Source organism: Bos javanicus, chromosome 11 (assembly GCF_032452875.1).
Source record: "Bos javanicus breed banteng chromosome 11, ARS-OSU_banteng_1.0, whole genome shotgun sequence".
NCBI classification, from domain to species: Eukaryota; Metazoa; Chordata; class Mammalia; order Artiodactyla; family Bovidae; genus Bos; species Bos javanicus.
In genome coordinates, this window is record NC_083878.1 from 106,317,903 (window position 1) to 106,333,026 (window position 15,124).

At 59.2% G+C, this 15,124-nt stretch overlaps 1 protein-coding gene across 6 annotated transcripts in view; it reads right to left on the minus strand.

The window, feature by feature from the left end:
- Positions 1–69: 69 nt before the first annotated feature.
- Positions 70–15,124, minus strand: part of PNPLA7 (patatin like phospholipase domain containing 7) — a 78,298-nt gene continuing 63,243 nt past the window's right edge. For 5 of the 6 annotated variants that reach the window (XM_061434293.1, XM_061434295.1, XM_061434292.1 and 2 more), the window contains 12 exons: positions 12,288–12,470; positions 11,650–11,768; positions 5,423–5,579; positions 3,493–3,609; positions 3,280–3,349; positions 2,597–2,713; positions 1,978–2,126; positions 1,486–1,638; positions 1,298–1,408; positions 890–974; positions 576–679; positions 70–440 (listed from right to left, as the gene is read on the minus strand). In XM_061434293.1, coding sequence (XP_061290277.1) covers positions 408–440; positions 576–679; positions 890–974; positions 1,298–1,408; positions 1,486–1,638; positions 1,978–2,126; positions 2,597–2,713; positions 3,280–3,349; positions 3,493–3,609; positions 5,423–5,579; positions 11,650–11,768; positions 12,288–12,470 — 1,398 coding nt within the window. In that variant the 3' untranslated portion in view covers positions 70–407. Of the gene's footprint in view, positions 441–575; positions 680–889; positions 975–1,297; positions 1,409–1,485; positions 1,639–1,977; positions 2,127–2,596; positions 2,714–3,279; positions 3,350–3,492; positions 3,610–5,422; positions 5,580–11,649; positions 11,769–12,287; positions 12,471–15,124 lie in introns of those variants that run through there. The other variant, XM_061434296.1, reaches the window with a different exon arrangement.

Below are 15,124 nucleotides of genomic sequence, written 5' to 3' on the forward strand. Positions count from 1 at the left end.
CAGGACTGTGAGCTGCCCATCTTGGTGGGGCCCCCGGCCCCAGGGACCTCGGCACAGGGACCACATGTTCCACATAATCAGATCTACCTTTATTGACAGGCAAAGCAGAAACACGAGGGCTCCAGCACGAGAGGCCCCAAGGGCTGACACAGCCCCGATGACTGCTGCGTGTGCAGAGGATGTCAGGACCAGTGGCCCTCCAGGAGAGGCCAGGGCAGAGTGGCCCCAGAGTGACACTCCACACAGGGCCCCAGTGGGTCCCCCTGGCAGGCTGGAAGAGCTGCAGGAGCTAGGCACTCTGAGATGGAGCCACGGAGGTGCTGGCTTCAGGGTGGAAACTTCTACCCATTTTAGTCAGAGAGCTGGGGTGCTGAGGAGTCCTCGGCTGTTTTGGGGGAAGCCAGACCTCAGTGTTGATGCCGAAGCGAGGGCTCATTCTCCTGTTAGTAAACAGCACATGGTCAAGGTCAAGGTGGGGCAACCCTGGAGGGCAGCAGGGAGGGAGCAGTGGCCTGCTTTGGAGCCCTCAGCGCGCGTGGCTCAGCCAAGGGGCACAGGGTGTCCAGGCAGCTCACCGAGTCGGAGCCCCGGTCGGCTGGGGCGCTTTGGAAGTCAACGTACGCGTCCTTGGGGCCTCCCAGCAGCACCTCCTCATACTCAGTCTGGTAGTCAGATTCATCTGGGCAGAGAGCAGGGCCATGTGGGTCACCTCCTGAGCAGGGGCAGGGGCCATACACAGGCAGGGGTCCCGCTGTGCAGCCAACCAGGTCTAGGGGCTGCCAGAGCCAGCCTGGTGCCCAGGGCAGCTTATTGAGAGTGAGGGTCAGCAGGGGACATTGCCACCACCGCCCCCAGCTGTTGGGCATGTATGTCTCGGGATCCAACTCACCGTCCCCTGCAGCCACCTTGGCAGGCTCGATACGTGATACAATCTCAGCAAGGTCGGTGAAGGAGGCGTTGGGGCAGGTGAGGACCTGGGGGCGGAGGTGAAGAAGACATCTGACCTCTCCTGACTGCACCCGCCCTCTCTGTGACCCTGTGGTCCCAGCCTCTGAGTCAGAGGGGGGCGTGGGTGATGGGTAGAGTCCTGAGCAGCCCCACCCCAGTACCTTCCTCCCACCATGAGCACTTCCCAGGTGGAGAGTCAGAAGAGGCCCGTGCCTTCTGGCCCCTGGGAGGGACAGGGGGCACCTGCCCTCCTGAGTGGCTGAGTGGGGGTGCCAGGTGCCGCAGGGTGAGGACCCAGCACCAGAGGACGGGTCTCAGCAGGGGAGCGGCCACCTGCTCGGGCACTCACGTCGCACGCCTTCATCTTGCTTGTCCCCTGCCGGTCCTGCAGCATCTTCTCCAGCACACCGCTGCGACCCCAGATGTCAAACACTGTCCGGCCATGCTGGTACCCCACCTCCTGCACACACACGGGAACCCCATGATGGGAATGGGAGCGCAGGGAGGCCCGGGGGTGCAGCCGGCCTGGACACTCACACAAATCTCATCAAACTTGCTGAACTCCAGGGTGCCATAGCTGTCAATCGGAGGGCGCAGGTACTCGCAGTAGTCGCTGCTCTTCACCATCTCCAGCTGCCGGACACAGCACACGTAGGCCAGGCGTGTCTGGATCTCAGCCATGTTCAGCACCTGCCGGGCCGCAGCACTGAGTGTGGCTGTCCTGGCCCCACGCGGCTCCTGGCCTCCGTCTGGGCACAGCCCCTGTTTCCTCCCTGGCCCCTCCAGCCCCTCCCCTCCCCCCACGGGGAGACTATTTCTGCTGGACCTGGGGGAGGGGGCTGGGCATCCACCAGGGGGTCTGGAGTCTTTACACATGTCCCCCTCCCCAGAGCTGGTCCTGGGCAGGCAGGGACCATCCCCCAGGCTAGACCCAGAGCCTGGAAGACACTACTCCCTCCCTGCCCGTCTCAGGGACGTGGGCACCAGGGCGTGGGGAGGAGCGGCCAGAGCAGGCAAGGCTGGGCCCACCTTGACCTTCGTGGCCAAGGGATTCCAGCGCTTCCACAGGAGCCACCATCCGGAGAGCGCATCCCCGTAGTTGGTGAGGTCTGTCTCATCCCGGCTGCCCACGTCAATGGCGATCACCACCTTTGCCCCCATTGACCTGGCCACGTCCGCTGGGGAGGAGGTGGCCTGGTGACCAATGGGGACAGGTGTGCAGAGCCCTGGGTGGGAGCACAGCTGAGGGGAGGCTGGGGTAGAGCTAGGGGTGGGGGCAGAGCCTGCCTGAGAGGCGCTGGGGGAGCACATGGGCCTGCAGGGCGGGTCTCCTCTCCACTGTCACACCGGGGCCTGTGCAGGCCCTGGCAAGTGTAGAGCTGTCCAACAGGTGGCTGGCGTGCCCCAGGAGGGGCTGTGCCCACAGCAGCCCTGACACCTGCAGGCTGTTAGTTCTCGCTGTGGGCACAGATGGGCCCTAATTGCACCGACCGCCACTTGGCCTTGCTCTGAGCTCTGAGCACTGCGGAGCCGCCAACGGAGCCATCTGCTGGGAGTGTATCTGCATGCCTCCTGCACTGCCCCGCCATCGGGCACACGGAGCCATGGGGTCAAGGCAGGTGGGTGCCCCTCCCCACCCACCCAGTACCTGGGAGGTTGTTGATGTAGCCCCCATCCATCAGCAGGTGCCCATCTTTGGGGTCGCAGAGTGGGGGCATGTAGCCCGACAGGGACATGCTGGCACGCACGTACCTCCACAGTGATCCTGGAAGGGTGTGCAGAGGAGTCCGGGAGAAGGAAGCAGACTTCCGCTGCCATGAGCTCAGAGCCTCGCCCAGACAGGTCCTGAGGCCCCTGCACACCTGGCCCGGCAGAGGGTGCCAGGCCGGGCAGATGACACCCCTCCTGGGCACCCTCCTCCTTGGAGGAAGCTGGTGGGGCCGGACTTGCTCCGGGGCGCCCCACATCTCCCCTGGCCACGCCCTTCTGCAGGCTCTGCCACCCTACTCACTTCCAACCAGACTCATTTCAAGAGGCTCCCCAACACCCTGGCCTGGAAAAGGGCCCTCAGCTGCCCACCCATGGGTCGGTTTTCCCCGGGTCCCCGGGATCCCCATCGAGCAGTGCCAGACCCTGAGTGCGATCTGTACACTGCCATGACCCTCATGCTGCACTCTGCCCCCCGTCTCCACTGACCCCGCAGCCTTCAAGCCCGCAGCAGAGTCATCTTGCTCAGACCTCCCCGAGTCCCTTGCCTCCTCTGGGGGGCACCCCTTCCCTGGAGCCACTCCGCCCCCGCTGGGAACGTGCGCCCTGGGAGGAGGCACTCACCGTCCGTGTGGACCCGCATGGCAGATGCGGAGATGTCCGTGGTGATGGCGAAGTATGGGATCCACAGGTCCTGTGAGGGGACAGGACTCAGGCGGACCAACCCAGGCTGCCAGCCCTCGATTCTCAGGGCCCAGGGCGTCTAGACCCAGGCAGGCGGAGACCACGGACTCTGCTGGGGCTCCCAGGTTAGTCCCTGCGGGGTAGGGGGGGCACCTCGATCTGCCTGTCCTTGAAGACGCTAGAGATGCTGCTGTTGAAGCCAGCCCCCGAGAACATGGAAGTGATGGGGTAGGTCAGGTCCAGCATGGTCTTCACCATCGACATCATGTCCTGGGGGGCACACAGGGCACACATGAGCCCCTGCAGAGGAAAAGGGGCGCACACCCCTGCCTATGGGCACAGGCAGCAACCCCCCCGCGGGACCACCAAGAGCCTGCGTCAGGAGAAGGGAGTGGGCACACGGGCACACCTGCTTCCTGCAAGCAGAACGGGGGCCTCCTGGAAGCACCCAGGGCCTGGGGGGAGCAAACACCACAGCCTGAGTGGCAGGGCCTGGAGCAGCCGCTGGCCCCTGGCAGGCTTGACTCACTGGGCCCTTGCTACCCGCTCAGAAGGGCCAGCTCTGGGCATGCTGGGACGAGGCCATCTAGGCCCAGGGCTGGCTGCATGCCCACTGCTGCCCATGCCCAGGTGCCAGGGCAGGCACTCCATCTCCCCGACAGAAGCAGGGCCCTACCGAGGGCCTGACTGCCGAAGCCCCAGGATACCGTGGAACAGAGGTCCGCCCTCCTCACTGAGGCTGGACAGCTCCGCCTGTGAGCACAGGACCAGGAGCGCCTGACCCCTCAGGGCTCGGGGTGAGGAGGAAGGGGCCTCCTCCCTCCCCAGACAGACCCGAGAGGGGAAAGCTCAGGCAGGGGCGGCAGGTGGAGGGAGGCACGTGCGCAGGCATTCACACGGGGCCCAGGACAAGCAGGAGCACACGTGCTCGTGGAGACAGGGACCCAGGTGGCCCAGCATTCCAGGGCTCCTCTGTGGCCAACAAGCCCCTGCCTCCCGAGGAAGCCCCTGCTCAGCACCGCCCCCCACGCCCCTCCACAGGCCCACAGGCAAGGGCCGCAGGGCGGCCGGCAGGTTCCAGCCCCATGCCCCCTCGCAGGGGCTGCCCAGCAGGCTCGCGTGGCCCAGCACACACTCAGGATGGCAGGCCATCAGGCCCAAAGCTCCATGGCTGTTCCCACACCTCCACACCAGCAGGGTGAAGAAGACAGGGACCTGCCCGGTTGTCTCTGGTCCCTCACTGAGGATGGACCCTCACTGTCCCCTGGGGCCACTGCCCTCACAGGCTGTCCTCAGTGACAGGAGCCTCGGGGACATGTGCACTGGGCAGATGGCCCGCGCTGACAGCTTCTGCACAGAGTGCGACCGGCTCCTTTTCTTTTAAAAATGAGATGCGCTTCCGAGCCCTCTCACAGCCTCAGCAAGGGCTCTGTCCTGCTCCCCCAGACAGACAGAGCCCTCAGGAGGGCAGAGGAGGTGCCCCTCCCCAGACAGAGCCCTTAGGAGGGCGGGTGATGTGCCCCTCCCCTGCCGTCCCTCTGCCCCGCCCGGGCCCAGGTTCTGGGCTGTCCTCTGGCACCCGTTCACTACAGGACCCACTGTGTCCACAATGTGTACTTCTTACTGACATTTGGGGTCTCACACACCCAGGGAGAGAGACAGCCCAGGGCCCACCCAGCCCTTCCAGAGTCCACACCCAACCCCCTCTATCTACCCCACACGCCAAGCCTGCATATCTCAGGGCCAGATGCCAGACAACAGTGGACAGCCCCGAAGCCCCAAATCTGCAGGAATTATTGGAACGGGCAGGTCTCAAGCTGTGTGCCCTGCCTTGCCCTGCCTGTGCCACACAGACCCCCAGGCCCAGGCCTCCCCCGCCCGCCTCCCAGCACTGGTGCCCTGGTGGGCGCACTGCGGGTGCATTAACCTGTCCTCAGTCACCTTCACAAGACCAGGCACCGGAGCCCCCGCCCCTGGCAGCGAAGTCCTCGCTGCGCCCTCCCTGCTCCCCAGCCACGCTGCAGGCTGCCTGCAGGGCCGCCTGTCCCCAGGCCCCTGCCGGCCTGCGCCTACAGGGCCTCACCTCCGCCCACTGCTTGGCCCGGATGCGGATCTGGCTGTAGCTGCGTTCCTCCGAGTACAGGGCGCCCATGAAGGCCCCGATGGACGTCCCTCCAACCATGTCCACGGGGATGCCGTACTCCGTCAGAGCCCGGATGATGCCCACCTGCGCGCAGCCTCTACACCGACAGGAGCAGGAAGTCAGCACCCACTCTGCCCGCCAGAACCCAGGTCCGCCGTCCTGTCCTGCCCACCCCCCAGCGCCCACCCCCCGCACCCGTCACGGGAGACGGGGCAACGGTGGCATTCGGACGGGGCAGCGGCGCTCCTGAGCAGCAGCCGGCGCTCAGCCTCCTGTGGGGGCGCTGGGGCTGGCTCCGGGCCAGGCAAAGGCTTGTCTCTCTCTTCTGCGGGGCGTCCACCACACAACCAGAAACACCACTTGGGAGGAGCAGAGACCCCAGGACTGCAGCAGGAATAGGGACAGACGGCAGGAGCAGACAGAGCGACACCCGAGAGACAGGGAGGTCGGGAAGGTCTAGAACCGGCGACTGACATCGAGCCTTGGGTTCAATTCTAAATGCAGAGCGTGAATTCAAAGAGCAAACCATTCCTGCACTGTTGAAAACCCAAGTGAAGAAAACTTCAGACCAAACTGAGAACAAAAAGGCACGTTACCTCCAAGGGGCAGCACCCAGAGCCGCGGCCTGCCACGCTGGCTGGGAGGCTGTGGCCTCGCCACCGGCCCTTCTCAGACAGCGTCTGCTGGCCCGTAAGTCAGGAAAGAAACAACAGCTTAAATCAAAGAGGGCAAAATTAAGGAAATAATAAAGACAGGAAATTAACGAACCAGAAAACAAACATAACAGACAGGACCCTGAAAGCTACAAGTAGGTGCTTTGAAAAGATGAATTCAGTTGATAGTTCCTGGTAAGACTGATCCAGAAAAGTAAAAAGAGGGGGAGAGAGACGCGGGGGTGGGACAGAGAAGGAGGGAGGAGGAGGAGGGAGACAGGCGGTTGTCATAACTAACCTCAGGACTGAAAAAGGGAACATCACAGATGCTCCAGTTAAGAAGTTAATAGTAACTTTGTGCCTTAAGTAGGAAAAATCAGATAAAATGGACACATTCATAACACAAGTTACGAATAACACAGCTTACCAGACCCGACACTAGAAGTAGAAAACCTGGATAGTCCTATAACCATCAAAACAAGTGAGTTTTTAATTCTTGAATCCTTACAAAATTTCATGTCCAGATGGTTTTACTAGTTAATTGTACTAAACATAAAGAAGAACAGCACAAGCCACGTAAGACCTTCCAGACAACAGAAGCAGCGGCAAACAAACCTGCCTGCGTTTCAGGCGAGGACAAGCACAGCCCGCCTCCCGCAGACCCGAGGGCCGGGCAGACACGATAGGGCCACAGGCCAACGAGTCTGTCCCAAGGAGGTGACGCTAGAATCACTCAGTGTGATCCATCATATCAACAGAATAAAGGAGTAAATCACAGAATCCCACAGACCCAGAAAAACAAGCCCCCGTGATAAAAACTCGGTTGGCTAAGAACAGAAGGCACGCCCTCAGTCTGGTACAGAGCGTCTCAGAGACCAGCAGCTGCGCGGCACTCAGCCATTAGAGGGGGTGCAGTCCTGATGCTGCGGGCATGGCAAGGGCTCGCTCGACACCTGCTCAGACCCGCGGGAAGCTCTAACCAGCGCAACAGACGAGGAAGAGAAGCAAAGTCACGGAAAAGAAAGAGGAAATACTATCTTTATTCTCGGAAGACTTAAGTGTATACATAAAAAATGAAAAAGAACTACAAAAAAGGAAATAGAAGTGAGTTTACCAAGGCTGTAAAACGACATATTTACAAATATCGTTTGTATTTCTACATACTGGCGACAGACAATTTAAAATGAAATTTAAAGCAGACCATTTACAATAGCAAAAACCCATAAAATACTTGGATGATTCTAAAATTTACACAGAGATGCAGAGGAATGAGGATGATCAAAATAATTTCAAGGAGAGGGAGGGTGAAGGAATCACACTGCCTGATGATTTCCTACAGAGGCTCCCTGCAAAGCCAGGGCAAGGGAGATGGCGTGCAGTGCGGTCAGCACAGCAGGCCCCAGCGCAGCCCACACCTGGGCAGGTGCTGGCATCTGAGCTGGATGCCGTGGCAGCTTAGCAGGGAGTGAGCGATGTGAGGGAGAAGACCCTCACCCACCGAGAGCTCCGCCACTCAGAGGTGGCAGCTGTGGGCGGATCGCAGGCCCAGAAGCACAAGCTTCGAGAAGATGAGACCCTGGCAAGAGCCCCCTGAGCCCCAGAAGTTAAACTGTAAGAACCAGGGAAATCCCACTTCACCAGGCTAAAATAAGCTCATCAAAAAAAGCCACTAGGAAACAAAAGTCAAAGACTGGAAACAGTATCAGTAATGAACACATCTGGCAGAAGACTTGTATCCAGACTACCCACAACTCCTCCAACCAAACAGCAGAGGACACGCCACCGGGAAAGGAGGCCCTGGAGCCCGAGTTCGGGGATGCAGACCAGGTCCCAGTGGCACCGGGAGCGGCCACGCTCGCCCTGACAGGGTCAAGGGTGGCAGAAGCGCAGGCGGCCCTTGCAGCCCTGGGGTCGGGCACATTCAACCGCTCCAGGCAGAGGGGGTCTGCTCCTACGTGTTATCCCACAAGGGAGACTCGTGTGCAAATGCTGACAGCCACTCTGTGCGTAGTAACCAAACCTAGAACACAACCCGGACGTCACTGACAGGAGGAGGACCAGCGCAGTGTGGAGCCCGGAGTCCAGGCAGCGCTGCTACAGCTGCAGCCGGGGCACAGACAATGCTGCGCGCACAGAGCTCACGGACCGAGCAGACACAGGCCAGCACGGAGCGGAAAGCTCAGCAGGCGAGCACCGATATTCTCAGAGAAACTCAAACTGCGAGACCCAGGCACTTCACCAAGTTCTTTGAGAAACACGAGAATGAAGAGACTCGCCTGCAAGACCCAGAGGGAACAGACCTTGGGAACAAAATGGCACTGGACTTCACAGCAATCCTAGAAGCTACATGGACAATAGAAAGAACTCCCAGGGAAACCACTTCCACCCAGAATCCCACAGCCAGACTGTCCTGCAAGTGCGCACAGAACCGGCACACTCTCTGCCAAGCATTCTCCCGGCACTGCTCTCAAGGAAATTTCTAGAGTATGAACTCTAACAGAATCAGGAATATAGCGAGAGAGAGGAAGACACGGTACCCAGAAATGGAGCTGCAAACAGGAGACATGGGGCAGCTCCCAGATCACAGGGACAGAAACTTGAAGGCAGCGCTTCAGCCCTGTGCCTGGGAGGAAGCCGCTGCCCGGCCCAGCAGAGCTCGGCGGGCGCGGGCGAACTGTGCGCCCACAGCAGTGGAGCTGCATCACTTCAGAGGAGACAGGCTCCGCCCCCGGGGAGGGGCCGCCTGGGACCCTGAGCTGAGGAGGAGGCAGAGGATGGGTGACAGGGGGTGGACAGAGTCTGACTGTGCGTTTGGCCTTAGAGCTCAGCAATTTAGAACCGAAAAGAATGAAGCAGACAAAAGCAAACAATAGAGTCCCACTGCAGCACAAGCAGCCACGCTCACTGTCCTGTAAGAACCCACAGAGGGAAGGGGCGTGTGCGTGTATGTGGCTGAGTCACTCCCCGTACACCCGACACCAGTGCAGTGTTGTACACCAGCTATGCTCTGGCGTGAGACACGGAGTGTAAATGGGGACCAGCTGTGGAGCGGCTGAAATGACCGTCCGCAGGACACTGTCTGGGGACAGCTCTGGACCTGCGGACAGGCACCGTGTGTCCCACGAACACTGCAGGGCCTTACTAAACGCCACTTTGAGCGAATTTCACTAAAAATGCTGTAGCAGACCAGCTGCTCCAGCACCTCACTGTCCCAGCCCACAGAAAGTGCCTGAGTGCCCCTCACCTGGCAACTCTGAGCAAACTGCCCGGTTTCCAGGCCCATTAGTTCAGCTTTCAAGTGAGAACGTGGTGCTGACGATGCCTCTGAACTACCCGAGATGAACAGACACAGTACTCACTAGCCCCCACCCCTGGCCAGGCCACACTCAGGGCGCCAGTGTCACCACGAGGGGTCCCTCCCGGCAGCCTGAGGCTCTGGTCCCAGCCCAGCCCTCAGAGCGAGGCGGCAACAGGCAGCAACACGGCTGTGAGGAAGATGAAACCAGGGAGGAAGCTGGAGTGAGGGGCAGGGTCCCCGGGAAGAGCAGTGGACCAGCTTCGCCCTACTTTCCCTTCCCTAAGAAGGCTCCATACTTCCCTAGGGATCTTGGGCCAGAGCTTCGAGCCCCAGTATCTCCAGTCCTAGGGAAGCAATGAGCGTGAGTCCAGTCAGACAAGCAGTTCTGAGGCTCATCTGCATTCTCTCTCAGACCTCATCCAGCTATGATTAGCCGAGGAGTGCAGGAGCTGAGCAGGGCATCCACCCTCTGGGACCCTCTGTCCTCAGCTCACTCCAGAAGGAGTGTCCTACGGCCAAGGGAGGTGGTGAGCCAGGTCCCTCCAGCAGGCCCCAGGGACAGGCGGCCAGCCTAGGGAGTGCCCTGATGCCCACTGCGGCCAGGGGCCTGGGCTCCAGCCTGCAGGGTGCCCTGGCCCTGGGACCCACGCTCGGCGGGCAGGGATCCAGCACAGGTGCTGCCCTGCCCCTCCGCACATCGCCGCTTCACCCGGTGGCCTGGGCCTGTCGCACGCTCACCGCACACCCGCGCTCCATTTCTGCCCCGAGTGTAAATTTCTCTCTAACACACGTCAGGAGAAGGGCGGCAAGTGTCAGGACAACCTGGGTTCAAGTTGTTTGGGCTCAACATCCTTAAAGGAACCCACCCACCAGCCCAAGGAGCTAAAGGCTGCTTCAGAGGGTCGTGAGCAGAGCAGACCCCTGTTTCATAAAGGGGAGAGAAGCTCACCTGCAGGCCAGAGGAAAGAGGGAACAGCCAGGAAGAGACACGCTCTCCTGAAGCCTTGTGGAGGGGCCACAGCTGTGCATGGGCAGCGCACAGGGACCCATGCCCACGCCCATGCACACACACACAGAGCCATGCACGCACACCCACGCCCACGCACCTACACACACACAGCCACGCGCACACACACACAGCCACGCACACACACACAGAGCCACACACACACGCCCATGCACACATACACAGAGCCATGCACACACACCCACGCCCACGCACCTACACACACACAGCCACGCACACACACACACAGCCACGCACACACACACACGCCCACGCACCTACACACACACAGCCACGCGCACACACACAGAGCCACACACACACACCCATGCACACATACACAGAGCCATGCACACACACCCACGCCCACGCACCTACACACACACAGCCACGCACACACACACACGCCCACGCACCTACACACACACAGCCACGCGCACACACACACAGCCACGCACACACACCCATGCACACATACACAGAGCCATGCACACACACCCACGCCCACGCACCTACACACACACAGCCACGCACACACACACACAGCCACACACACACGCCCATGCACACATACACAGAGCCATGCACACACACCCACGCCCACGCACCTACACACACACAGCCACGCACACACACACACAGCCACGCACACACACACACGCCCACGCACCTAAACACACACAGCCACGCGCACACACACAGCCACACACACACACCCATGCACACATACACAGAGCCATGCACACACACCCACGCCCACGCACCTACACACACACAGCCACGCACACACACAGCCACGCACACACACACACGCCCACGCACCTACACACACACAGCCACGCGCACACACACACAGCCACACACACACACCCATGCACACATACACAGAGCCATGCACGCACACCCACGCCCACGCACCTACACACACACAGCCACGCACACACACACACAGCCACACACACACGCCCATGCACACATACACAGAGCCATGCACGCACACCCACGCCCACGCACCTACACACACACAGCCACGCACACACACACACAGCCACGCACACACACACACAGCCACACGCACACGCCCATGCACACACACCCACGCCCCTTGCACCTACACACACACAGCCACGCACACACACTCTTGCCCACGCTCCTACACACACCCACACACCCACATGCAGGGAAGGGCATGGGAAGCAGAGGTACTCACCTTGCTCCCCCTCCCCCAAGGACCAAGGCGATGGCATTGCCGGTCAGCACTCTTGCCAGGCGGGAGAAGTCCGAGTGCCGGTCCGGGGGCCTCTGGCAAACCCGCTCGTACAGCTCCACCTACAAGAGAGGCCAGCAGACAGGGCCAACCTGACCCGCTGCTCTCCCCGACTCCTGACCCAAAGCTGTCTCCAGGACACGCCGGTGGTTCTGAGCTGCGCCGTCAGCACCTCAGTGCCTGGGCTCGCCTGGGAGGGCGCCACGGCCCTGGGCCTAGCCGACACCTGCCACTCCAAGTGGAGGGCGTGCGGGGCCTGGATGTCTGGGCATCGACACCACGGTCAGTTTGAGTCCACCGTGCTGCGGGGCCCTGCTCCCACTGCGGCCCCTGCCTAGTCTCCAGGGCTGAGGACCCCGAGGAAGAGGTGCCTCAGGATTTGCGGCTTTTTCTGTCCAAAGGAGGAGGCAGGGCCAACCTGAGGCCCCTGGGCTCGGCTCTGGCACCAAGCGGGGCTCCTCCATCAGAGGTGCCGCCACACAACAATCAGGCTCGAGCAGAAGTGAGAGCCGCATCAGCGCTGCGGGCTGGGGTCAGAAGTGGAGGGAGGGCAGGAAGCAGGCCCCAGGGCCCCACCTCACCAGCTTGGGCAGGCTCCTCCTGGAGAAGACGCGGCGAGGGCAGCAGAGGTGCAGGTGGCCAGAACACCAGCCCCGCATGTTGAGCCACTCCGCGGTGCGGGCCGGCGCGGGCCCGTCCTGCCGGTGCAGCAGCACCAGCTGCTTCTGGGCACGCACGGCCGAAGTCTCCAGCATCCGCTCCAGCTGAGGGAGAGTGGAGCCGCAAGTCAGCCAGCGCAGCAGAGCCCCGGCTTACGGCGGCCCCAGGCTGGATGCCACCTCGCCCATCAGCCCACAGGGGTTGCGGCACCGGCCTGGCTGTAGTGTGCTGGGCCCTTCCTCTGTGAAGCCGGGCCCCAGGGGTTGCGGCTGCGTGCCCGCCAAGCGCTGCGGGCCTGCAGGCAGGGAGCGCACCGCCCTCTGCTTCTCTAACATGGCCTCGTGAATACATGCTGCAACCATCTTCGGCAAAGGGGCACCACTCCTGGCAGAACTGGAACCCGCAGCAGAGATGACGAGTTTGTAGCTGACCCAGGACGGGGCAGAACGTGAGGTGAGAAGAGGACGGACAGAAAACAAAGAGATGACGACTCCACCTGACACCCGAAGCTGGAGACGTGGGGCTTCGGGTGCAGGGCGACGAGCACGGAGCCCCAGGCCTTGCCCGGCAGCACAGCTGACTGGAGTGGGGTCTGGCAGCTCTGGGAACCTGAATACACAGGCTCCGGCTCGGCAGCTTTTCTAGGTGGTGCCCTGAAGACACCCTTGCACACGCGTGTAGTAAGGAAATTTCACAGTCCACTGACAGAACAGACAGATGGCGGGGCGTTCACAAATAGAAACTAAACAGCCATAAGACGAGTAAAACAATATGGATAAAACTCAGAAGTGTAAGCACTGAGGGAAAAAGGAAATCTCAAGATGGTACAGGCTTCAGCAGTATGTGAACGGAGAACTTCCAGATGTATAAGCTGGATTTAGAAAAGGCAGAGGAACTAGAGATCAAATTGCCAACATCCGTTGGATCATAGAAAAAGCAAGGAAACTCCAGAGAACCATCTACTTCTGCTTCACAGACCACACGAAAGCCTTGAACGGTGTGGGTCACACAAGCTGTGGAAAACTCTTAAAAGATACGGGAACACCAGACCACTTTACTTGCACCCTGAGAAACCAGTATGCAGTTCAAAAAACAACAGTTAGAACCTTATACGGAACAACTGACCTTCCACATGGGGAAAGGAACACAAAGCTGTGTACTGCCATCCTGCTTATTCAGTTTACATGCAGAGTCGTGCGTGCTTGCTAAGTCCCTTTAGTCACATACGATCCTTTGTGATCCCAAGAACTATAGCCCACGCAGCTCCTCTGTCGATGGGATACTCCAGGCAGGAACAGTGGAGTGGGTTGCAATGCCCTTCTCCAGGGGATCTTCCTGACCTAGGGATCAAATCTGTAGCTCCTGCATTGCAGGCAAATTCTTTACCTCTGAGCCACCCAGGAAGCCCATATGCAGAGTTCATCATGCAAAATGCTGGACTGGATGAATCACAAGCTGGAATCAAGATTTCCAGGAGAAATATCAACAGCCTCAGATATGCAGATGATACCACTCTAATGGCAGAAAGTGAAGAGGAACTAAAGAGCCTCCTGATGAGGGTGAAAGAGGAGAGTGAAAAAGTTGGCTTGAAACTCAATATTCAAAAAAACTAAGATCACGGCATCCAGTCCCATCCGTTCATGGCAAACAGAAAGGGAAAAACTAGAAGCAGTGGCAGATCTTATTTTCTTGGGCTCCAAAATCACTGCAGACAGTGAAATTAAAAGACACTTGCTCCTTGGAAAGAAAGCTATGACAAACCTAGGCAATGTATTAAAAAGCAGAGAGATCACTTTGCCAACAAAGGTCTGTCTAGTCAAAGTTATGGTTTTTCCAGTAGTCACATACAGATGTGAGAGCTGGACCATAAAGAAGGCTGGGTGCTGAATAATTGATGCTGTCACATTGTGGTGCTGGAGAAGACTCTTGAGAGTCCTTTGAACTGCAAGGAGATCAAACTAATCAATCATAGAGGAAATCAACCCTAAATATTCATTGGAAGGACTGTTGCTGATGTTGAAGCTGCAATACTTTGGCCATCTGATGGGAAGAGCCAACTCACTGGAAAAGACTCTGATGCTGGGAAAGATTAACGGCAAAAGGAGGAGGTGGTAGATGGTGAGATAGTTAGATAGCATCACCAACTCAATGGACATGAATTTGAGCAAACTCCAGTAGACACTGAAGGACACGGAAGCCTGGCATGCTGCAGTCCACAGGGTTGCAAAGGGTCTGACTCAATTTAGTGATTGAACAAAACACTTAGTGACTGAACAATAAACCAACAAAGATGGAATAAAGTAGAACACTATCTACATAAAAAACAGAGACACACACACAGTAAAACAAGGCTCTGGCTTCACAAGACACCACCTGCGGTGGGCTACCGGCTACCGCACGGTATCTGTCTCAGCTCAGTTCAGTCACTCAGTCGTGTCCGACTCTTTGTGACCCCGTGAACTGCAGTACTCCAGGCTTCCCTGTCCATCAGCAATTCCCGGAGCTCACTCAAACTCATGTCCATTGGTCGGTGATCCCATCCAGCCATCTCAGCCTGTCCTTTCCTTCTCCTCCCACCTTCAATCTTTCCCAGCATCAGGGTCTTTTCCAATGAGTCAGTTCTTCACATCAGGTGGCCAAAGTACTGGAGTTTCAGCTTTAGCATCAGTCCTTCCAATGAATAGTCAGGACTGATTTCCTTTAGGATAGACTGGTGGGATCTCCTTGAAGTCCACTCTCAAGAGTCTTCTCCAACACC